The sequence below is a fragment of the Anopheles arabiensis genome, chromosome 3 (genome assembly GCF_016920715.1).
Source record: "Anopheles arabiensis isolate DONGOLA chromosome 3, AaraD3, whole genome shotgun sequence".
In the NCBI taxonomy this organism is placed as follows: Eukaryota; Metazoa; Arthropoda; class Insecta; order Diptera; family Culicidae; genus Anopheles; species Anopheles arabiensis.
This window is the reverse complement of record NC_053518.1, coordinates 79,025,271-79,049,058: the sequence shown is the minus strand read 5'-3', so window position 1 is coordinate 79,049,058 and position 23,788 is coordinate 79,025,271. Positions and strand designations below refer to the sequence as shown.

Genomic DNA, 23,788 nt, shown 5'->3' with positions numbered 1-23,788 from the left:
CGGCATTATGCTGGTTACCTGGGTGGGTGGGAAAATAGCACATAGCACGGCTGTTATCTTATCTTATCTTAACAACTACACCGGTAGAAGTCACGATAAGGCAGGAAATAAAACCTCTAACATGTATTTTAGCTTGCCAGTAGGTTGTTGTCAAAATGTGTAAAAACATTGATTTGTTAATCTTTTGTTTTTTGCTAAAACGTTAACTTGTGAAAAATACTGGGGTTTCAATATTTTTCAATTATCTTTTTTAATATCTTTAGCAACATTAAATTTAAAACAAATAGGCAAAAATCTGGTAAAGTTTATCCACCCTTTTAAGTGGTAAAAAGAAAGGCGTTGTTACCATTCTACATTTAAACTATTCGGTATATCTCGTGAAAGAGCTTATGTTTTCCTTCTGGTTAAAAACAAGTTAACAAAGAACGTTAAACAGGAAGCAAAAAATAATAAAAATTGATGAACAAGTTCTCAGCTAAATACTCTTATTCCACCTAAAAGACTCTGCAGACCACAATTATCTCAGAAAGGACGGCATCAATCACGATCAAACAAATCAAAAATTAACGTGCATAAGTACTAAAGGATTTTAATTTTAAAACAGCATTTTGGTTTCAAAATTTAGTATTTTGGCACCAGGTAACTGGAAACATTTTGCTACATTCAATATAAAACACCATCAAAGTTGTTATTAACGTACAATGCATTGAACACGTTTTATAAAATTATTAGCATCATCTGTTGGTGGGTAATTCAAACATCTTTCAAATGCTCGCTAACGCCCTCTGTTGCTCAGAAACGCTATCCAGATAGATCAAATTCAAAAGAATTGCTTGAATTATAATCTCACGGGAAAGTTTTCTTTACCGATTGTTTCCGTGAGCATCGAAAACGGCTGTTGGTTGTTTTTGTTTCTTTTGTATAATTTATTCTGAATAAAACAATTAAAAATTCTCCTGAATGATATTATGTGATTACCAATGACCATCATATTTAGCTTTAATGTGTTTGCTTTACATTTAAAAATCAAACAAAATTCCCACCATCGGCTCAAATTCAAGCGATAGAGAAAGAGAGAGAGATAGATATAGAGAGAGGGCAAACGAGAGCAACCGGTCAAAAGAGAGCACGAAAACAAAGCGAATACTCTCCTCTCCTCCACCCCCTCCTATCTAACGACAAACGATATACAGGGCTCGTCGATGACAGATTAGATTTGTTAACAAATATATGTTTTGTGGTAAATATTAGTTCAGTTCGCTTCTCTTTTAATCAATTGACTTTCATGTAACTTTTATTTAAATGTAATTATAAATAATATTTAGTGTCTCATAGGAGTTGTTTCATCGTCGTCATACCCGACCAACCCTGCAAACTCAAATATGTGTGCCTGGGGATGCCGGTTGCCGACCCGCCGCTTCTGCTGCTGCTGCAAACACCACGCACACTTTCATCTTGTCAGCCGACCGAGACAGATCTAGCCAGCCGCAAAGTTCGTTACGTTTTGTTTTCGCGCCCTGCAGTAACACGCGGTCGTATTGTTTTTTCGGCCGATAGAAAAGCCGACAGTGTGTCTGTGGGAGTGAATTTTGTGCGATGTAGCGCATTGCGTTATCAGTGATTGTTCTCGCGACTGTCTGTGCCGTTCTACGAGATCCAAGGATTGCTTGTATATTGGCAGTGTGTGTGTATCCTTGTGCACGAGTGTTATTCACGTTAGAAAGGGCTCCCCAGTCCCACCGCACGAGTTGGTTGGATTAAAACGGAACAGAGAAAGAGTGGTAAGTGATTACCCCTGATACTGTACAGGTAGTGGCATAGAATGGGGAACAGGGAGTCTTTTCTGATGTTTTAAAGGACCTGTGAGCCAAATACACAAAAAAATTCGCCAACAATTGTGTCGCCCCAGCGCTGGGTGGGACGCGGTCGGCAAACACGCGGAAGTCAGAGCGTTTGAGGCAGGCCCACAGGTTTGAAGCGAAAAAATTGAGGTTAATCAGGTGGGTGGATATATCGACACGGGATCGTGTGGACGGAGTTTGCTTCCACCATCACCACCACCTCCTTCACCACCACCACCACCTCCTCCTTCACCACCACCACCTCCCATCCCACGGGATCCATTTGCCTCAACACACACGCACTCTCTCTCTCTTTCGCTCTCGTCCCCTTTTCATTTCGTCTCCCTTTTACGCCTACTCGCCCTACTCTCACCCTGCGTTTTGCCCTTGGGACGCACTCACACACCGGTGGGTTTTTTTTTCGGCACCGCTTTTATCGACTGCAGCCTCCTCGTCCTCTCACCCATCGCGTCAACGGTGACAAATGTTCGGTGGGTGATATTGCCTCCTTTCCCCCGTTTGTCCTCTCCTTCTACTTGCTCTACGCTCACTCGCTCTCACTCTCTCTTCTTGCTCGACCGGGTCGGTGTCGTCGTCGTCCACCTGCCGTCGGTTTCCTTTTGGGTGTGTGTTGCTGCAACGGCAGCGGTGCGGAGCATTTTCGGTGTGTCTCCTTTTTTTTTTTTGCTTGCTTCGTTAATTTCCTTTCCGAAGGGTTTCTACCCTGACCCTCCCGCGGCTATTTCCACCCAGCACTGTTCACCTCCTCCCCTTTGGTGTGGGTGAGGGTGGGAAAGGAGCGAGTGCCAGCGGCACAGACGAAGATGAGTTTGCTCCCGTTTTTGTTCCTTTTTCTTTTTGCTTCCTATTCTACCTCATTCTCTCTCTCTCTCTCTCTCTGTGTCTCTCTCGCACACGTTCCCTTAGGTGAATTCTATAGCATTCCCCCTTTAGAGGTTTTTGGTGTTGGGCCGTAGGCTGGGCCGTAGGTTCGCCTCCTCCGATTGTCAAAAAGGATGTGTGCTGCTAGGAGACCCACACTACGCGGCTCCGTGTGCCCGCGTGCCCTTGTATGCGTGTTTGAGTCCCTTTTTTCCATCAAGATTCCTTCACATCACCCATTTTGAGCTTTATGTGTGTGTTTGTGTGTTTTTTTTTTCGCTCAACATCCATCCAACAGTGGGTTTTTGAGGAGGTTGAAAGGCGAGTGTGTTTTCGGGAGATTTTTCCTGGCGGTGTGGGATCGGCTGTCAGATGAGGTTATGTGGGCTGGTGGATAGAGGCCATGGCATCGGTGTTCGGCCCACTGCATGTGTGTGTGAAGGAGGATGGTTAAATGCAGAGAAATTAGAAAAAATAGTTTTTTTCATCTAAAATCTGATCACAAAATTTAATATTTTGTGAAACTCATAACAATAATTTCGTATTTATTTTCATAAATTTTGAACCTGTTTTTTGTATCGTATGAAAACTCCTTAAAGTCTGTAAACAACTAAATGACCAAGAAACAAGCTAAATTTCGAACATTCTCGCTTAAAAATCTATCAGAAGTTTAAATTGGATACAGATCTGAGCATTTTGGAAACATTATGTATGACTCATTTACGGATTGAAAAACCAACACATTTTATTATTATTATTATTATTATTGATATTATATTAAGACTCGAAAACAATGTCAAACGTTGGATTGAACAGCTTTAGACCAAACTAAGTTTTACTTCTTTCAATTTCATACACTGTTCTTCCTTTTTTTTATTGTTCACTCGCCATGCAAAACCTCCCTTACTGAAACTAAAATGCTGCTCCAGTCGAAATTGATCGAGGGGCGGGCGGAGGGTGTTTGGTCTGAATAAACGATGTAGACGAGCAACAAAAAAAAAAAAAAGAAATCCCCCCAAGGAGCGTCGCCTCGTTTTCGAAGGAATAAACGATCAACAGCACACATGCCGCAAAGAGGAGGCCGCAGACCACCATCACCACCAACAACAGCAACAACAACAGCAGCAACAAAAGGCCCTCTTTCGATGATGATGATGATGATCGCCTGAAACCACCCCTTTTTCGGGTGGCTTCGATGTCTGTGCCGAGCGAGCGTCTGTGCCGTGCATGCCTTTACACACACACACCGTTCGTGCTCTTGCGCGCGAGCATATGTGTGTTTGTGTGTATGTGTCGCTCTTGTTGGGTTGCTATGGTTATGCCGCGCAGCCGGCAGGTGAGATGTGTGTATTTTAAAACAGCACACCACCCACCCGGCGGTTTTGGGGTTAAACCTGTTTGCTCCCTCCCCCCCCCCACCAGCTGTGCTTCCGAAAATTCCCGGCCGGATCACAAAAAGAAAACAAAAACGCTTCTCAGACACACCACCACGTACGGGTAGGGGATCGTTTCATCCTGATCATCATCCCCGTCCCCCGTCATCATCATCATCGTCATCTTCGGCACGACTTCCTGCCGCGGGTTCGAGCTAACCCCCCTTTAGCCGCTGCTCAGTTGTTTATGGGGTGGAATGGTTCCCAGCGGATGCGATGGGCGCCCGCGCGCTATAAAAAGGCGCCAAATTCATCAAGGTTTTTGGTGCCGAATTGTTAGGTCCCACCGGTGGAACGTTGTCCTTCGACTGCCAATAAGGTTTCCTTTTTTCGTCTTCTTCTGCTGTTATATATACCGTTCAAATTAGTGTTCAAACAGTTGGAACTGAAATTGAAATTGCACATCAAACGTCAGCCGGTCCTATACTTATATTCCCAACTAATCCCTTATTTTTACGATGTACACCAGCCGCTCCCCCCCTGGATACCTTCCGGAAAGGCAAGTTTTATGATCAATTTTCTGACTTCTCCGAAAAAAAAGATCCTAATGTTACACTCGTAAACACATGTCGCGATTCTCTTTACCCTGTTGCTCTTAGCTCGGTGCCTTCGATCGGTTTTCGATCAGAATTCGCTTTGTGTGTGTGTGTGTGTGTGTGTGTGTGTGTGGGGGGGGGGGGGTGGGAAGGGGGTAGGTTGGGTGAATTCCCATCATTATATGGGGTACGAGCGCACCAGCACCCTAAGGCGGAGTCATCACGAAAAGATCCTCCCAACCCTCCAAATGTTGATCGCCGATCGCCAACACGAATGTGAAGAAGAAACTACATATCCAGGTAGAGAGCAAGCTTCGTTAAAGATCGTTAGATTTGGAGCTGCCTGCTTTGTGGAAGATGGTACATAAACCACCATCCGGTTCGAAGGACCAAAACTAAGCTAACGATTGATTGTGACTGGAGCCTTTTGTTGTGAAGTATGATAGCTTAGCTTACTCTTATTGCAAAGTAAATATGGAAAGCGATTTTCAGAATTCAATGACTCCCTGTTCTTCGTGTTGAATTGTTGAATCTTAACAGGATTAGGTATGTGTCCGTTTAATATATCATCTCCTGTGTGGCTTAACAGCTGAAGTCGATTAAGATCCACCTCAGCCTATAATGGGCTTGGTTATCTGTGACTAATCGGTTTCCCAATAGCTGGATCCCAATATTCCTCACAAGACGAACATGTCTGAAGGCCTTTCAGCCGGTCTATCCTTGTGTGAAATATGACCTATATATTTAAATTAGTTGCGCAGGTGTTGGAGTATACCCTTGCGGTGGAATACCCTAAATGTGAGTGAATGGCATAAACATTAAACACAACAACTCTCAGGATATCTTCCAAAAACGCACACCATCCTATCCTTACAACAGGCTCATCACTCTGATCCCCCAAGCTATTCCATTGAAAGATCCAATAAATAAACCAACGATGCGCACAACCCAAACTCTTCTGTACGATCATATCCTCCCTGTGTAACTTCAAACCCACCCTAGATCGGCAACGGAATTGTAGGGGGAAAAACACGCTCGGCAACAAAGAGAAGACCGGATGCCACCAACACACCACCCAACCCAAACCAACCTTCGCTCAGGTCCTGTTGTCGTGGTGCGGGCCATCCTCAAGATGGCAAACAACACACACACACACACCCGCCTGACGACGATCCCAAGAACCTTGAGCCTCTCTGGGGTGGTGAAATTTTCTGTTCGCTTTACCTTCTTTCTCGTTTAAGTGGATATCTGTGTGTGTGTGGTTGTCTGTGTCTTCTTGGGTGCACTTATGGGCTATCCTGCCACCAACACCCAAACACCCTACGGTTCATTAGCTCTCAACGCCCGCCCTACGGGACCAACGCAACGTGCCGGTTTACTGCTTGGGACCTCCGGGCCCATCCCTCAGCTCTGTGTAGGCAGCTGCGCCTCGGCAAGGAATAAGAAAAGGGTCTCTCTACCTTTGTAGAAGCAGACTAGAAGAAATGACTGATAACAGTCCCACCATCACCGGTGTGTCCTTTCGGTGGACACCACCTCCAACAAAGTCATCCAGCCCGATGTTTGTTACTCCCCTCGTCAAAGTTCAGAGTTTTTCCAACTCCCACCTCTAACAGCGACTCTCGATGGGCATACGCCTGTCCGCTTGCCCTCGATCGCTTGATCCTTGATCGCGAGGGTGCGTCTCCTGCATCCACACAATCCACCACAAAACCGCTCCCCCCCCCCCCTTGGGCCATCTTGTGGGAGGGAAAAAAGGTGTCGTAGCCGAAGACGCCAAGAGGAAGACACAAAACCGTTTGCGTGCAGCCCACACCTTCCCTTCCCACTCCACTCCACCGATGTGCCACAGGGTCTTTTTTGTCTCGTCAGCTCCTACATGCCCCGGTGGTGTGACGCATTGGGTTGGGTTGGCGCAGGTTTTTCGAAATAATGATCGTAAAACTGTCGACCTCCTCTCCATCCCAGCCGTTCTCCTTCTTCCTCTTCTGCTCCTTCTCAGTTGATCCCATCCCAACCCACCGTTTGTGTGCCTGTAATGTTGTATGTGTGCCGCACCACCACCACCACCACCTACCACCCATCGAAGACCCTTTTCAGGTTCTTATTTTTTTCTGTCTCGTCCCTTTTTTTCGCCTCACGCGCTTTCGCCGTCCCCCGTGAAACCGTATTTCCTGCTGCTGCCGCCGCACTGCATCCTGCCGAGCTGCAGCTCTCCTCCTGCTGACTTTCCAACCCACTTGTCCCGTGGTTTGCTGCTGCTGCCATTGGGCATATGGATGCCTTCTGTTCTGTTTTTCGGCCCACCACACACACACACACACACACATTACCACCCTCTTCTGTTGCTGCGGTTCACTGGGCTCAAAAATCCACCCCTCGACGGGGTGGCAGCAAGCGGGTGGATAATGGAGGACAAAGAAAACTCAAAAGAAACGGTGCAAGAAACACTGACACACACACACACACACACACACACATACACGCGTGCACAGACAGGCAGAGGCAGCCTTTCGAGCACGGGAAAAAGGGGCCGCTCGCGCGCCCCCTCTGAGCTGGGATGGAATTTTTATCTCGCTTTCCCTTTTGTTCCGATCCTTCGCACCGGAGGTTTGTGTGCGCGCGCACGAGTGCGCACCCGCGTTACAGCGGTGATCGTTGGTGCTCCGACGGTTCGAAGGAACGATCGTGTATAGCAAGTGTCCCTGTGTGTCTGTGCGTGAGTGTGTTGGTGTGTTCACATCCTGGGCCCCTTGGGTACGGGCGGTTTTTGCCTGCCATTTCAGGGCCATTTAACCGCGCGAGATCCAACTTCCAGCCCCATTTTTGCGTGGTGGTGGCGGCGGCGTCGGTTTATTGTGCGCCGTTTTCCGTTGAAAACAAAAAAGGGGTGGTTATACGGGAGGGGGGGGGGGGGGTTTGGGTGGAGAAAACGAGGGTTGGAGAGGGGGGACGTTGCAACCCCTGCCGAAACATAATACGGTTTCCGAGAAAATGGAGTTTATTTTAGTTCGCTCCCGCGAAGACGCGTTTGCCATTTTATTTCCTCCCCCTCTCAACCCCCTTTGCCTCGCCCGGGTCAGTAAGTTTGTCAGCCCCATCAAATTACGTTCCTTCATTTTGTGTGAAGAAAATTCGTTCGCATCCTTTGCGAGGATGTCCGTTTTTGGGAACGATTTACTTACAGCAAGCGACCCAAATTCACATCCCACAACTGCTTCAAAACTGCGACCATACCCGCAACGGAAGCGAACCTACTCTCCCTCTTGCGTATCCTTGTGCAATGCGATTCCTTGCCGCGATGCGTTCCTGTACACACAGCCGAACCAACCGGCCTTAAGGCATTCCTTCAGACACGCACACACACATACATACGAAGAAGTCCTTTTTGTTGGACGGATTTCACAGGCTATAAATAAATCTCGCTTCCTTTTTCGGCTTTCTTTTCCATGCGTCTGTTGTGTTCCGTTTGCGGGCCCGAGTTTCAATTATCCTTCTGGAACGAATTGCACCGAATGGAGAACGTATGTGTGTGTGTTGGTTAAAAGTTTAACCAAATCCACCCGGGAATGTCATCGATATTTCAAGGATGTGTGTTTTGAGATGTATAGCACACGTGTGTTGGTTGTTTCGTCCTGCGGGAAATAGCTGTGAAAAACTAGGTACAGCGTTGAACTGCTTTTGAGATGGAAGACAAGATGAAATGTTTCCTCCAAACAGAATATATTTAGAAAAAATATTAAATTATAAATGCACGAGTTTAACCAACATACTCCTTCGCTTTCAATAACTCCGAATGTCGATTTTCGCAATGTCTAGCCAAAATAGTTAGAATATATGCGTGTTTAGATTAAATTTTAGTCTTTAAACATTAAATCTATTATGAAATAATATTCATACAGAAAATTTACACTCTATGATTTTACAAATTCGGCGGTGAATAAATGTATCATTCATTTTTTAAGTCTAATCGGTACAATTAGCTTCACGAATAGCCAATTTTGGAAACTGCATATCTCTGAAACAGAAACTTATTGCGTGTAGATCCGCATAAATATCGTAGATTTAATTCAAAGCACTTTTAATGCATAAATATGTTTTAACTTGGTGTTGTGTAAACTATTAGCAAAATTGTTTAATAATCAATACAGGGTTTTCCAAGTCAGTTTTGAAATTAAAGGATGTTATTCATCGCTCGCAAAACGTTATTCCACATTTATCTAAAATTTCAATTCCATCAAAATAATTTTTAATTCCATCAGCATGATTTTCAACACGACCCAAGCTGGTTAGAGTTTGACAGTTCTTTGTTATGTGTTGAAAATCAGGTGTTGAAACTGAAATTTCATTTTGAAGCAAATACCCCATTTGACAGCTGTTGAAAAACATCTTGCAGGTGATGAATAATTATGTGCACATTGGAAAGTGACTTAGAAATCCTGTAATTATGTGTACATTTGGAAGTGACTTGGAAACCCCTGTAATACTGCATTCAACTCTTTGAACTACGTTCTTGAAGTGTAAATCATTTTCAATCAATTCAAGATGCTTTAGACGCTGTTAGGGGCCTACATTCACCTGTTGACTTTAAGTTTTTATTACAGAGTTTTCCAAGTCACTTTCGAATGTAAACATTGTTATTCACCGCGTGCAAGATGATTTTCAACACGACTCAAGCTGGATTGAGTTTTACAGTTCTTTGTTATGTGTTGAAACTGAAATTTCATTTTGAAGAAAATGCCCCATTTGACAGCTGTTGAAAAACATCTTGGATGCGGTGAATAACAATGTTGTATTAGAATTTCGAAGGAATTCGTCGACTTTTTTCCTTATTTGTTAATGTTGCAATAAAATTAGGTCCTATTTATTCTAACTCCCCCTTTCGTTATTCTAATGAAGCCCTGGTCATACTGCAATTTACTTGACATTCCTGAAAAACCTGACATTCATTAAATTGATTAGCCATTGAAATAGCCATTTCTATAGATTGTTTGCAAATAAGCAGAGAATTAGAAGTCCACTGTTGCTGTTTTCTGCCAAGCATTATCCTTACAAGCGCATTCACTTCCTAGGAACTCCTTACAAGACTATGGACTACATTCCAGATAATGCCACATGCCTGGGATTGAAACACGCATCTCTTCCAAGGATTAGAATTACTTCTAGTAATTTCATTCATTCGCCTTTACACATGGGGATACCGAACCTCCATCCTTTTCAGTTGATCATCAGCTTCTGTTTACATAGCATTGAACCCCCCACGTGGTTCGTGGTGTGTTCGGACAAAGCGATTTGCCACGGCACCGTGCAAAATGCTCGCAGTTGCATTGCTTCGTCGACATGTGCTGGAAACAGATTTTCTTACCCCTTCTTTTTGTTCCTCGCAATCCCCCGCCGGGCAGACTCCTCCCGAGGCCGTGAATCTTCCGAGAAGAAACCAACGACCCTTGATGGCTACCCTTGAGTCCCATCCTGCAATTCCACTGCACAGCCACACCGAGCTTCATGGTACAGATAGCACCAGATGTTGGAGGTGCTAAAAACAAATACCTGAACCCGCAGCACTTCAACGCAGTCAGGTAGACACTGCTGCTTCTTCCCTTGCTAAGCCCGGTAATGAAGTTTGCAAGATGCATTTACCCACACCCAGACTTTCTCCCGGGCTCAAATTGCCAATGAAGAAGGTGGTGTGAGATGGCCAACACCGCCACCATCACCACCACCCCGAGCCCGAGCGCGGGGCGGAGGTCGCGATGGGCGTTCTTGATGCGCCTGTGCTGCAAATGGTGTTGCCTACATACACACATCCTCTCACAGCTCAACTAACACACACACGCACGCACCCTTACACACACCCACATGCGTGTGTGAGTGTAGGAGTCGTTTTTCGGTGTAAGGTGCGGTGCGTAGGGATAATCCTGGGATGGGTGCGTTTTACCGCCACGAAGGAAGAGCGTTTGATGGACAGTGGGCTTAGCTTACAGCTAAATTGCGTCACATAAAGCAGAATGATTGTGCAAACACAACTTTTTGCACTACAATAATGCTTCTTCCAGCATATTTTATCCTTCTCTTTGTGTTTTAACACAAAAAAACACCTTCCATCCGCGCACTGGTACCTTATGTTTCCTTGCGTACCCATCCCCAAAACCATGGACAGATGTGCACTACCAAACCCCCCATCGGTTACCGAGTTCGAGATGCTCCTGGCAATGCGCTGTGCTCTCGGTGCCTTCGGTTCCAGCAGCTGCATGGTTGAAACGCACTTTCCACACAGCGACGCGAAATGTGTCAGCGTGAATGGCGGGCTGTGCCCCTGGGTGGCATTACCGCCTTGCGAGCGGGGCACGCGGGAAGATGGGAGCCCGAGGGGTGGTCGAGTTCTCTCCCTACGCTCGATGCTCAACTTCCTTCCGACCGTTTGCCGCCTGCCGACACCGACGCTCTGCCACCACATGGTGTGTGTGTGTGTGTAGTATGCTGTTTTGGGTGGGTTTGGCGGTGGGGTTGTTTGCTATTCGCCGGTACCAATCATCATCATCATCATCATCATTGCCGTCGTCGTCGCCATGGTCGTTATTGCCCATCGGACGGAGCAGTGTTTGTGTGTCTGTGTGTGTATTTAGCAGGGAGAGCACGAAACGATCTTTCCGCCCAGGGTCTGCTGTCGGAAAAGGGTTCCTTTTTTTGCCGGGTGCGTTTTGCACAAGAATTGGTATTGGTGGGAGAGTCGCTTGGATGGCGCGGCGGATGGAAAAGTGTTTATAATGGAGTTTATTTTGATTATAAATTAAAAATGTAAAATATATTTGTTTGAATAAATAACTGTTAAAAACCAACCTTTTGTCAGTTTCATGGAAGGCAATATTACTTATTTGTTTGCTCACTGTGATGGCGTAACGACCAACATCAAATCTATGAGGTTTGCTACAGTGTTAATGCCCACCTTTATCATCGCTGCTGATGGGATAAACTCTAGCCAATAAATAAAATGAGAAAAACAAATATTGAAAAAAGTACGAAGAAAAACAAAAGATAAACTTTGTGAGTACAGAACCTTGTGGATTGTTTTCAGAATTTCCTTTTGTTTTCAGAATTTGTGTCGTTTAACGTCCTTTTAACGACTCTGAACCAGTCGGTATCGGAATATTAAGCAACTTGAAACAACACGTTAAAAAGCTATTTTAGCTTTGATTGCTGCATACTTTCAGGCGATTTTGTTACTTTGATTTAATACTTGAGGGTTTATTAATATTACCTTCAATATTATTTCAATTTTTCCATTAATTTTCAATACACGCAATTCGTCTCATTTGGGAACAGTATAGGGAACTTCTCTAGTATACAACAGACTTAAATCCAGTTAAATTACACCGTCACTTAACACCAGAATGTCCGTATCAGTCTGTTTTGGTCGATAGAGCAAACAGCGAATGTTGGCATTCTTCATACATCGAACTTTTTTACGTACAGTTTAGAAATCGATGCATAGGCAATGTTATTGTGTGGCTTTAAGCGTATAGTACATCCCTATTCTATACGTAATTTCCAGTAGAACCAATCTTTTTGAAGAATCCCGTCAATGAAGCACTGAGGTACTAATTGTGTTTCTAGTTTTCAAAGCTGCAACAAAACCAAAGTCAGTATTATCAAGATGACCAAATGTTTAACAAAATTGAACAGACGATGTGTTTGAGATCTGTAAGGCTACAGTAGGCAGCAGCACTTTTGTATACCTCCACCAAACTTTACGAAGGCTGCACTCTAAAATTGTCCCCCAAAAATTCTTCTAAACACGTTTCAATCCACTGCTGCAACCGGACGCAACTGCCGCTGGTGGAGCCTGCAATAAATAAAAGGGAGTGGGGGAATGACTGATCCACGCATGAACCCTCGCATCATTCCACCTGCGCCACCCTGCCAGCAACCATCGTCATCGTCATCGTCGTCGCCGTCATCTTTCGCGACCATCGGGATTCTTCGCCTTCTGTAGTACCACCACCTTCGATGATGTTGATGACGGCGGTGGGGTGGATTGACTCTCTTGTTCTCTCTCCATCTGTCTCTCTCTCTCTCTGTATATGTATATATGCTCTGGGTGCGTGTGTAGTCTTCGGCGCCGGCGTTGCCTGACGACATCGTCGTCATCATCATCGTCATCAGCAACCGCCATCGTCGTCGGCCACGCTCTGCTCGGGCGCGCGCTCTGCTGCTGCTGGTGGGTTCCGACGGTTTGCGTTCTTCGGTTGGCTCACACTATTGTTCCATCGGTTCGGGGGTGCGAATGGAGAAGTACGTACCTTTGTCGGTCGCTCCTGGACAGTCACTCTGTGCCCGGGGTGGTGGTTTTTTTGCTCTGTGAATATTCGCTTTCCATTTTACTTCTTTCCGTTTTGTTTCCCATCGCGTGTGTCTGTGTGTGTCGCTGTATTTTTTCGGGGTGGGGGTTGCTCATTTCCGGTTTCGGCACGGTTTTTTTTGGGGTGGACAAGTTCGTTCTCTTTTCTTTTTTTTCGTTGAGGGGGAGAAAAAGGACTTCTTCCTGCTGCGGTGCTGTGAATGTGTGTGTGTGTGTGTCGCTTGGGTGGACTTGTGTGGTTGACCAATTGGCTGGTAGGCGGCAGCACGAGCTTCTGTGGTGTGGTGAAGAAGTTATCGAAGCCTTCTGGAAGAGAGTGAGAAGAGTTGCTTCTTATTGGTTTTTTTTTTTGGCTGTTGCCTGACTCCTTGGTGCAGGGAAGAAATGTGCAGTGAATGATAGAATCGTGACAAGGATGTATTAACAGCTCCGACGTGTGAGGTAGCATACTGATGCGTTTGAAACCTGTATAAAGCCTTAAAGGCAGGCTCTGAAGCTCTCTGAAGTTGTGTATTGCACCATGAAACATGTTCTTGTGAGGCGGAGATGCCTTTATTGAAAGTGTCCATAAATATCACCCAAAGCTTATTCATTAATTCTACTTCAATTATCTTGAAGAAGCCTAAAAACTAGTCTTTATAAATCTCCAGTACTGCTCCCGGCAAACGACTTAACCAAGTTTGCGAAACATCAAAGCCAGACGGCGTGCTCCGCGCGTCGTTATCGATTTTCTTTGTTGTTTTCTCAGGCTGCTGCGGTGCAAATTGTCCATCAGCTCAATCAAGTGCAGTCGGTTTCCGGTCGGTCCACCCCTTGCATCCTCCCCCTCTCCTACTCACTCTCACCCCATACTGCAGCGTGGAACAAAGTGCCAATGAGAAGGAATGTGTGCCTGGGACTGCCGGGACAAACCATATTGTGGACAGAAGTGCCGAGGGGAAGAGCCGTGGATGGGAAAAGAGATTGGGAAAAATGTATCGAAACTGCCACCCACTAGGAGAGTGACGCGAGCCCACCTACCAGTGCTGCCACCCACTAGATTGCATTGCCCCAACTCCGTTTGAAAGGAAGAAGCCGCGCCACAAGGGCGCGCAAAGCAAATTCGTGTATGTGTGCGTGTGTGTGGGAGCTAAAGAGAGTGCAAATGAGAGAGAGAGAGGGAGAGAGAAAGAGAGATGAAACGAAAAGGGAGAATTAATCGAATGGCATTTCCATTACTCCTACGCAGCCCTTTCGTTGGGTGGGGAGATGCGCGATTCCTTTCATCTCCCACCCCTTTCAAGTCCCTTCCCTCTATGCCCTGCTTCTCTCTCTCTCTCACTCTCACTGTTTTTGTATATGTGGGTGGTATTGGAGACGGTGCTGACTTCAGGGCCAATATGCAGCCTTACAGCGAGCGTACGAAAGAGAAGATGTTGTTTTTCCACTTCGAACGTGGCCTACGCACACTGTTGTGGGGTTGGTGTGTGCCCTCGGCATGATGCAGTGGGCGTCGCAATTAGTCGTCCGGGTGCTCTGGGTGGCAGTTGGTTAATCATACGGCAGTTTTTTTGTTTTGTTGCGATATGACAAGATAACATAGCAGAAGTAGCTAACAACAAGAAAAAAGTCAATCCACCACCCACCGAGATAGCCGGTGCCCCCCAAAGGGGGTTGCCCGGTTATGTTTTCGTGGGCCCAGATCTCTGGTCCTTGCACAGTTGCACGTGCAGAATATGGTTGCTGTTGATGGCGCGCGTTTATTGCTGAAACCCTGCTGCTAGTTCTTGGTGTTGGTGCAAACTTTGAGGTGGTGTGTGTGTGTGTGTGTGTGTGTGTGTGTACGCGCGCGCACTCCCAACAATTTCCCAACAGCACTCCACCCGCTACTATTGTGGGCGAAAGTTGTCCGGAGGAGACTGCTGGACAGCACTATTCAGGTAGTCCGGAAAGGATATTACAAGCTATTCCGAAAAGTAAGAAATCAATAGATATCTTATTCCCATCAACCAAACAGGAATTGGGGATTCGGACGAACTGTTGTTCAAGAGGACCCAGAATTCAATTGGACACATGTGCATGAGTCATTGGAGAACGTCCAATTGTCTAACAGTCGTGTCGGTTCTTATATTAGGCACGCAGATCGACGACCTAGTTCTTTTGATCTTCATCTTCATATGCAACAAAAGCAGAATTCAAAGATATAGAAGAATTCAGGATGTTTTGAACATTGGTTTTGGTGGACCAAGCAATGTGTGTTCGGATATTCAACTTGGGATGACCCAAATGAAAAATAACTTTGTAAAAGAACAACCCAAAAACCCAAAAATTGTTGAAGTTGTTTAGCAAAAAATCAGAAATATTCATCCCAAGCTTCTCCAACCGTCTTCTTAACGCTCAGACGCTGCGCAAATACTGCTGCAGAGTTCATTGAGCAGTTTAAAGAGGCACAGACTGTTTACGCCCAAAGACTAGCCACTGAACCGGTTGAACTTGAATCTTCACCACTTACCTTGTTTACACACTGCTCGGGGAGCGGGTGGAGTCATCGTACTCGCATGTGACCCGCAATATCTCATTATTTTATATATTTAAAGCGAATACATTCAAAGCCTTAACGGAAACAACTGCAACTAAGAAGCTTAAGAAATCAGTAGCATATTGGATATCCCATTAATGCTTGGAATAGTTTTGGAACGGTCAAAAATCCTTGAAGAAATTTGCACAAACACGTCTCTCCTCCCGGGATGTTTCATTTATCGCGCCCACCACTTGGAGGGGGATCTTCCGAGTTCCGAAAAAGTTGTGAATGAAACGACGTGTACCCTACCCCCGCTCGGGCCACACACATACACACAAACGCTGCTTCCTCTCTCCGTTGGCTTCTCGGGCCTTTCCGCCAGCGAAATTCTTCATCACTTTGGTGTTTTTGTGTTTTGTGCTCGCGCTGGAATTCGGGTTTTTGGCTGTAGCGTTCGAATCAACGTGGGTGGCAATGATGATGATGATCAGGAAGGGAGAGTGGGGAGGAGGGGAGATTTATGCTGAAAACCGCCCAGAATACCGGCCGGGGAAGGATGGAGCGTGGTTGTTGGGGATGATGCTGTTTCCGAGAACGTGCAAGCGAGAACGCTCTCTGCCCCATAGCCACCCACTTTTCAACGGGCGGCGGCCCACACCACGTGGTTGATGTTTGCACCTTTCACACAGCACCATCCCGTTTCCCGTTTCCGCTTCTAGCGTTGCTAAAATGTTGCCATACTGCGATGTGCTGATTGACATTGAAATAATACCGGCTTACCGCGCGGATGGGTGATGATGATGGGAGTGCTTTAAAGCGCCGAGCCGGGGCGCATCATTTTGGCGCAATTCTGGCGCCATTTTTGAGTTGTTTTTATATTTTCCCTTTGTCCGGTGTAACTTATAAAACTAACCGTTAGCCGTTTGCTCTCCATTTCCACTTCCAGCGTGTCTTCGGTGGGCTGTTCCAGTCCGCGATGACCACCCTCCTGCCGACGTCTCAATCGACCGGGGTTGAGACGTACGAGGACATGTTTAAGGAAATTACCCGGAAGCTGTACGGCGACGAGTCGGCCCACGGGCTTTACCCGCACAACACGCAGGTAGCCCAGCTGGCACCGGGCGCTCCGAGCGCGCCACCGGACGGTGGTGAGCGCTCCTTCACCACACTAACACAAATCGGCTACGAAACAACCACGACGAATCAACCTTCCGCATCGTCATCCGCTGCCTCCCAACAGCAGCAGCAGCAGCAACAACAACAGCAGCAACAAGAACATTTAACGACCGCATTCGGACTGGCCGCGCTGATGCAGAATGGCTTTCCGCCGCCCGGCACGATGCTGAATCCGGTTAACTTTCCCGGCGCGAGCAAAACGCCCACAAGTGAGTTCCTGCTAGGTACACGGTCGCTAGATCGCAGTGTCGAACATAGTTGTGAGAGAGGGACAAAGTGTCTCTTTAGTAGAAAAAGAACCATTTTTCCTAATTCAATGATGTCTCTTCCCTCAGATATTTCGATCCCCTCAACGGACGATCGCTGGCAGTCGCACCAGCCCGGCGACGACCATCCCTGGAACGGTGGGAAACACTCCTCCCCTTCTGGCTACGGGGGCAGCAAAGCGTACAAGAAGCCCAAAACGGAACCGCACGATGCGACTGGTGCCTCCCCGACCGGCCTCAACATTCCCAGCACGATCGATCGGACGGCCGGCAAGGGTGCGGGCTACGCGGCGGCCGCCACCTCGCCCACCGGCGTGATCAAGCGGTACAGCTGCACCAGCTGCCCGTACACCACCGACCGGCGGGATCTGTTCACGCGCCACGAGAACATCCACAAGGACGAGAAACCGTTCCAGTGCTACGCCTGCCTGAAGCCGTTCAACCGGGCCGACCACGTGAAGAAACACTTCCTGCGGATGCACCGCGAGCTCGAGTACGATATTGCGAAAACACGCCGCCACCCGCCCGGCGGTGGTTCGGGAGGGGGGAAGGGCGGCACGTACTACGCGGCCAGCAGCCAAACCGGAGGGGCACCGACGGCCACGAGTAGCAGCAGTAGCAGTAGCAGCAGCAGTAGTGGCGGCGGTGGCGTTGGCAATGCAACGACCGCAATGACACTCGCCCAGATGCAGCTGAACATCCCGTCCGGAAGCTTCAGCAATGCACCGTCGCTGGTCGTACCTTCGCATACGCTCGACAGTGGCAGTGCGCATCTGAACGGGAGTCACCAGGCCCAGCTGCTGCAGCTTCACAGTCATCATCAGCAGCAACAGTTGCAGCAGCAGCAGCAACACCACCACCAACAGTCCCATGCCAACCTGCACCCAGCCCAGCTGGCGATCAAGCAGGAAAAAGGCTCGTCGGGCAGCCTGAACACTTCCGCCAACTCGGCCGGTGGCTCGCCGGACGACAAGTACGCGAAGAAAATCAAGGGCGAGAAGAAGTTTGCCTGCACGTACTGTCCTTGGGCAGGTAAGAGAGTTTGGGAAGTGGATTTCAAACCCGCCAGAGGACCTCATTTTACTAATTGCAATTGTCGTTCTCCTACAGGTGCGGACAACTGGGGACTAAAACGGCATCTCAACACACACACCAAACCGTACGTGTGTCTGCTGTGCGACTACAAGGCCGCCCGCTCGGAACGGTTGGCAACGCACGTGCTAAAGGTGCACAACAAGAAGGCCTGCAGCAAGTGTAACTTCTTCGCCGAGGATCAGGCCCAGCTGGAAGCCCATCTGCAGGAAGCACAGTAAGTATCCGAAGCAAGACTTTAATTCCCCATGATGCTGCATTTTTCACCCTGTCCCCTCGTGGCGTGGCGAATGTTGAAATGATCGGTACACCCTTTTTCCTGTCAAACCACGCTCAAAAGTTCGCACGATCCATCGAAAGCTGGCAAGGCGGGCAGCAGCGGTACGGCCGGCAGCGGTGCGGGACCGACCGGTGGCCATTGTGGCGCCGCATCATCCACCTCCTCCTCCTCCGCCGTGCATCAGCCGGCATCGGGCGGCGGCGACACGAACGGCAACGTCGTCCTGCGCAATTTGGGTAATGCATTTACGTCGAACAATTTGCCCACCAACATTCCGACCAGTGGGAATGGCTTTGGGTGAGAGACTAAACACCAACCACTGTTTTCTGTTCCGTTGTTTTCTCCGGAACCGGTTCATTCGGTTTTGTTTTGGTTTTTATTTCTGTTTGTGTGCCTAACGGTGACCTTTAACCCCTTTCTCGTTTTTTGTTTTAAAACAATTGGTACACCCTATATTCTATTCTTTTTGTGTTTTTTTATTGTATGGGTTGGTAATTTAATGTTGTACTGGGAGCAGATCTGCAAAATGTCATGAGCATCACGAGATGTTCATCAACGAAAACAATGAACATATCCGTGGTAGCTTGATGGTCATTGCTGATACTCAATGAAAGTGCGTCATGACATGCCGAACGCGACATGCGAATGCTTGATTCCAACGCGATACTCGGACTGACAAGCTGAGCTTAATGCCGTCACAAGCATAATCATGACTTTTTCTGCCGAACAGTGCTACCAAATGCCACTGTTTCTGTCACCAACACTCATGACTGAAAATAAGCTCAACTCACAACTCACGTACACAACTGAGTTGATCAGAAATGAGACTCATACAGTTGGTGGTCCAATCACATGCTTGATGACATTTTGTTTAGCACCCAACTCTTGCTCACTCACTTTGTCGTGACATTTTATCGGTCGGCGATAATCACGACATTCTTGGAATATACTTGGCGTGTGGTCCCATGCAACAAAATGAGCATGTTTTCTCGTTCTCTCTCTCTCTCTCTCTCTCTCTCTCTCTCTCTCTCTCTCTCTGCTTTGATTGTCTGTTGGGTCAAACAGGCTCATTTTGTTTCTTGGAACCACTCGCATAGCTCCCATGACTATCGTGATGATCACCGACCCAAAATGTCGCCACTAAGTGACTGACCAAGAGTTGGTTGCATACAATGTCACTAAGCATGGGATGGTCGCACCAACTGTTTGAGTCTCACCTCTGATCATCACAATAGCGCTCGTGGCGCTGACATGATTTTGTTTCAGCCGGCATTTGTCATGACTATGTCAGTGACATTTTGCAGAACTGATAACTGATTATGAGTATCACCTCTGATTATCACTATTGAGTACGTGACGCTGACATGGATTTGGTTTCAGTCAGATTTTTTTATGACATTGACAGTGACATTTTGCTGCACTGACTGAGAGATTCATTTTTTTTTTGGTTTAGTGCATTGCATGTTTTTTTGTGAATATCTTCAAACCCAGTGTTCAAATTGTTTTCCAAAAAATAACTTTTCCTTTTCATTTACCCTGAAAACTGAAGCGCTCACTTGCTCACTCTGTGCGATGAGTACTAACTATTACATAGCAATGCCCATTTATTAAAACGATTCCACTTTAATCTTTCTACAAATAATCGACATTTGCACACACATACAAACACAAAAAAAACCAGTAACGGCACATCGAATGGCCAGTATCATTCCACTAACCTCCATCACGCGGCCACCGGTAACGTACTGACAAACAGTAACGCTGCCAATCTGATCGAAACGATCAACCAGCACGTCCTGGCATCAGCGGCGGGACAGAACGGTGGTGGACAGCATCAGCAACAACAGCAACAGTGGATCGCAACGAGACCGCACCGGAAGCGTGGTCCGGACCTGCTCTATAGCTACCTAGAGGCGGACGGCAGTGACTCCGGCGACTATGCACGGTACGCGGTTGGGGTTTTGGATGCGGAGTGGTTCGGTCCATTTTTTTTTTTCTTTTCTTTTTCGCTTTTTGCGCGTCTGTGTTTGCTGCTGTTTTGTTTTCGTTTACCGTTTCCCCTTTGTTTTGCTGCTTGTTGAGGCGAATCCTTTTTTTACTGTAAATTTGTTGTTTGTTTTAAATTTATAATTACTTTTTCTACATTTATTTTGCCGTTCGCTATCAGTTTTTGTATTTTTCATACCACTTTTTGTTTTATGATTAATTATTTTCTACTCTTTCTCTCGCTCTCTTTCCAGCCTTTTACACATGCAAGCAGTCGGACGGAACAAGGCTTCAGTCACGCAGGATTTTCGTAATGCGGGAGGCGGAGACAACAATGGCGGTGATGCCGGCGACAGTAGCAGCAGCAGCAGCAGCAGCACCGGCACAAGTGCAGCGGCGTCGCCCTACGCCCTGAGCATGGCGGCGGCGGCAGCAATCGAGCGGCAGATGAAGAAAAAGCATCACGGCGCGGACGGCAAAGCGGGCGCCGCCAGCCACGACAGTGTGAACCTATCCCTAGCCTCACTCTTCGGTGGCGACCAGCTGTCCTTCCTGCAGCTGCTGGCCACGGCTGCCGTGGCACACCAGCAGCTGCAGCTTCATTCGAGCCAGCAGCAGCAGCAGCAGCAGCCCTATCTCCAACCTCATCACCACCAACAGCAGAAGAAACAGCAGCACCAGAAACCATCGAAAGCAGTGGACCACCATCACGTCGGTGCATCGAATGGTGGCCGCTACGGCAGCACGATGGTTTCGTCGCCTCCCGCTACATCAACACAGCAACAGCACCAGCAGCAGCAACCACCAAGAGCAACCAACAGCACCGGCACAGCGCCACACAGTACAAATGGCAACGGGGCAACCGTTCCCCTCATCGACCCCCAGTACCAGCAGCTGCAACCGCTCGCCCTCGACATGGGCAGCATGAAGAAGCGCCGAACGGCGTCGTCGGCGTCGTCGGCGGCAGCAGCGAACAGCGCATCCTCCAGCGACAAGGAAAACTCCATCGTCCATCGGAACCGCATCAATGGCGGAAGCGCCGGAACCGGCGGGACGGCCGTTCCGCAACAACAGCAATGCAACGGGACGGCCGCGGTGGTGATCGTTCCGAACGGTGCCAGTGCCATACTAAACGGTGGCGTAACCGACAAACACAACACCCCTCACAAAAATGGCCATCATCATCATCATCATCATCATTACAATCCTCATCACCACAACAATAACAATAGCAGCACTAGCAATAAGAATATAAACGATATTTTTGATAAAGTGTACAAAAAACCGCAAAACTCATTGAACGCATCAAAGCAGCCGCAGCCGGCCGCCCACTCCCTGGCCGCCACGATCCTTCGGACCGCGCCGCCCTCGGCCGTGGAGGAGGACAATCGGCGGGAGGCGGATGCCGCCCGCCAGGACACGGCTCCTTCCGCCCAAGCGGAGCAATTTTCGCTCACCGAGTTCCTGAAAAGCCACACGGAAGTGTCGATCAGTACGGTCGGTGGCAAGGGCGCGGAAGACGAGAGCCCCGTAACGATCATTCCCCTTCCACTCGTTGCGGATCGACAGCAGCCGCCGGAAATGAAAGAAACAGAAGAGCAGCAGAAAGTGCTGCTGGAGGGTGAACGGAACCCGCGCAAGCGCTACCAGCCGCGTCGCATTGGCGAGTGTGACGAGCTGCCGGACCCACCACCGTCCGATGATCCGATGGCATTCGTGGCGGTAGAAATGCTGGACACGTCGATGGAAACGGCGAGCAAAAGCCCCGAGCCCAAGGAGCAGGCGGAGGAGCAGCAGCAGCAGCAGCAGCAGGAAGGCAAAGCGATCGATCTGAAGGTGCAAAAGCAAGCGACGCCAGCGGAGAAGCCGCAAGCCACCGTGAGCCGGCTGGCCGACATCCGGGACAAGCACATGATCAAGCTGATCACGAACCGGCGCTGCTGCCGCATCTGCCGCACCAGCGGTCTGCTCGATCACCTGGACAATGCGCACTACCACAGCCGAATGTCGCTGTTTCTGCACACGCTCTGGCGCCACCGGCGCTCATCGGCGGGGATGTGCGAGTGTCGCAAGTGTGGTGCTCAGTTTGCCCGCCGCTACATGCTCGTGCTGCACCAGAAGCTTACCAAGCATACGGGCGTGGTCGTGCAGGCGGATAGCGGGAGCAAGCGCGCCCCAAAGCGCGCTACAAAACGCACCGTCATAAAGAAGAGCAGCAGCAAGCACGTGGCCGGTGCGCGCAAGCAGCGGAAGCGCAAACCGCGCAGCCGCTGCTTTACGGCGAAGCGCAAGAAGTAGATACGGTAGAGCAGCAGCACGTGGGGCAACACGTGCTCGAGGGACGATACACACGATCTCTAGTGTACAAAGAGGAAGAAAAGGGTCATCTGCCCCCTTAGATTTAGGAGAACGCCCATTGCCATCGTTTTTTTTTTTTCTTCTCTTTTGGACTTTCCGCAACTTGAATTTGCCATGCATTTATTTTGTTGTACAAAATTTTACTTAAAAAGGGGGAGACTTTGGATTAAATGGGAAAAAGAGGTAAGGCAAAGCAGGGGGAATGATTGTAATTAGGAACAAACACTTTGGAACTCGAATACTGAATACTCTTGAAAAAAAAATGGAGCATGATGATTGAATTGTAAATTTGTATTCGCAAAAAAGAACAGAGAAACGAAAGGATCGTTTTTATGTGGGGTATGTTATGTCTAAAAAGCTGAAGCAAATTGATTACAGAAAATGGAAAGAATTGTTCAACCAAAAACCGGCAACAAACAAACCAAATGCTTAAGGATAGTGGAGGGGAAAAGCATAGAGCAGAACGCATTCTCTTCGCATCAATCTTTACTTTCGTTTGCTTTCGGTTCTGTTTTTCAACTGGTCAAATTATTGTAAAAAGAAACGGTATGCCTTCCGCTTTTGGGCGCAAAGATTAGCAGGGACTAGTATCATTTAGTGTTAAACTTACTTCTCTAATTTGTTTCCCTTTTCAGTAGAGCATTTAGTACCTCACACGTGCGGTTTGTTGAATTTCTACGTTTTCTTTGCAGCACGTTCACAGCACGGGTCATGAGATCACATCAAAAAACATTTGAACGGGAAAATAGAGAGAGAGAAAAAAGTCGATTATAATCGTACCATACAAAAGTAAAGCATTTCCTTTGCGATTATGATAATGTACGCCATTGGAAGGTGTGGAATAAAATTCGAAAAAGAAAACGTGTAAAAATTTAAATTTCTTTTACTTGCTCCGTTTCATTCTGAATCACCCTGTGTGGAATGTTGACAACGTTTGACAACTGTCAAGTGACAGCTTGTGCAATAATCAGTGTGGCCAGATTATTTTGGCGGTTTTCGGTAGGCGCATCAAAATTTTATCGGTAACAACGGCCGAAAAACAACGGCCGACGTTGACGCGCAGATTGTTGAGATGATCA

At 47.6% G+C, this 23,788-nt stretch overlaps 1 protein-coding gene across 5 annotated transcripts; it reads left to right on the top strand.

The window, feature by feature from the left end:
• The first annotated feature begins 1,436 nt into the window (after positions 1-1,436).
• Positions 1,437-23,580, top strand: LOC120902232 (protein charlatan). 5 transcript variants are annotated; one of them, XM_040310801.1, is made up of 7 exons: positions 1,437-1,781; positions 16,498-16,936; positions 17,063-18,025; positions 18,104-18,302; positions 18,426-18,662; positions 20,047-20,310; positions 20,606-23,580. In XM_040310801.1, exons 2-7 carry the CDS (start codon positions 16,528-16,530, stop codon positions 22,647-22,649), a joined length of 4,116 nt encoding a protein of 1,371 aa, XP_040166735.1. In that variant the 5' UTR covers positions 1,437-1,781; positions 16,498-16,527; the 3' UTR covers positions 22,650-23,580. The 5 variants fall into 5 exon arrangements, with proteins under 5 accessions (XP_040166735.1, XP_040166739.1, XP_040166736.1 ...); XM_040310802.1 differs by lacking the exon at positions 1,437-1,781 and adding an exon at positions 12,857-12,984; XM_040310804.1 differs by lacking the exon at positions 1,437-1,781 and adding an exon at positions 13,061-13,492.
• The last annotated feature ends 208 nt before the right edge of the window (positions 23,581-23,788 follow it).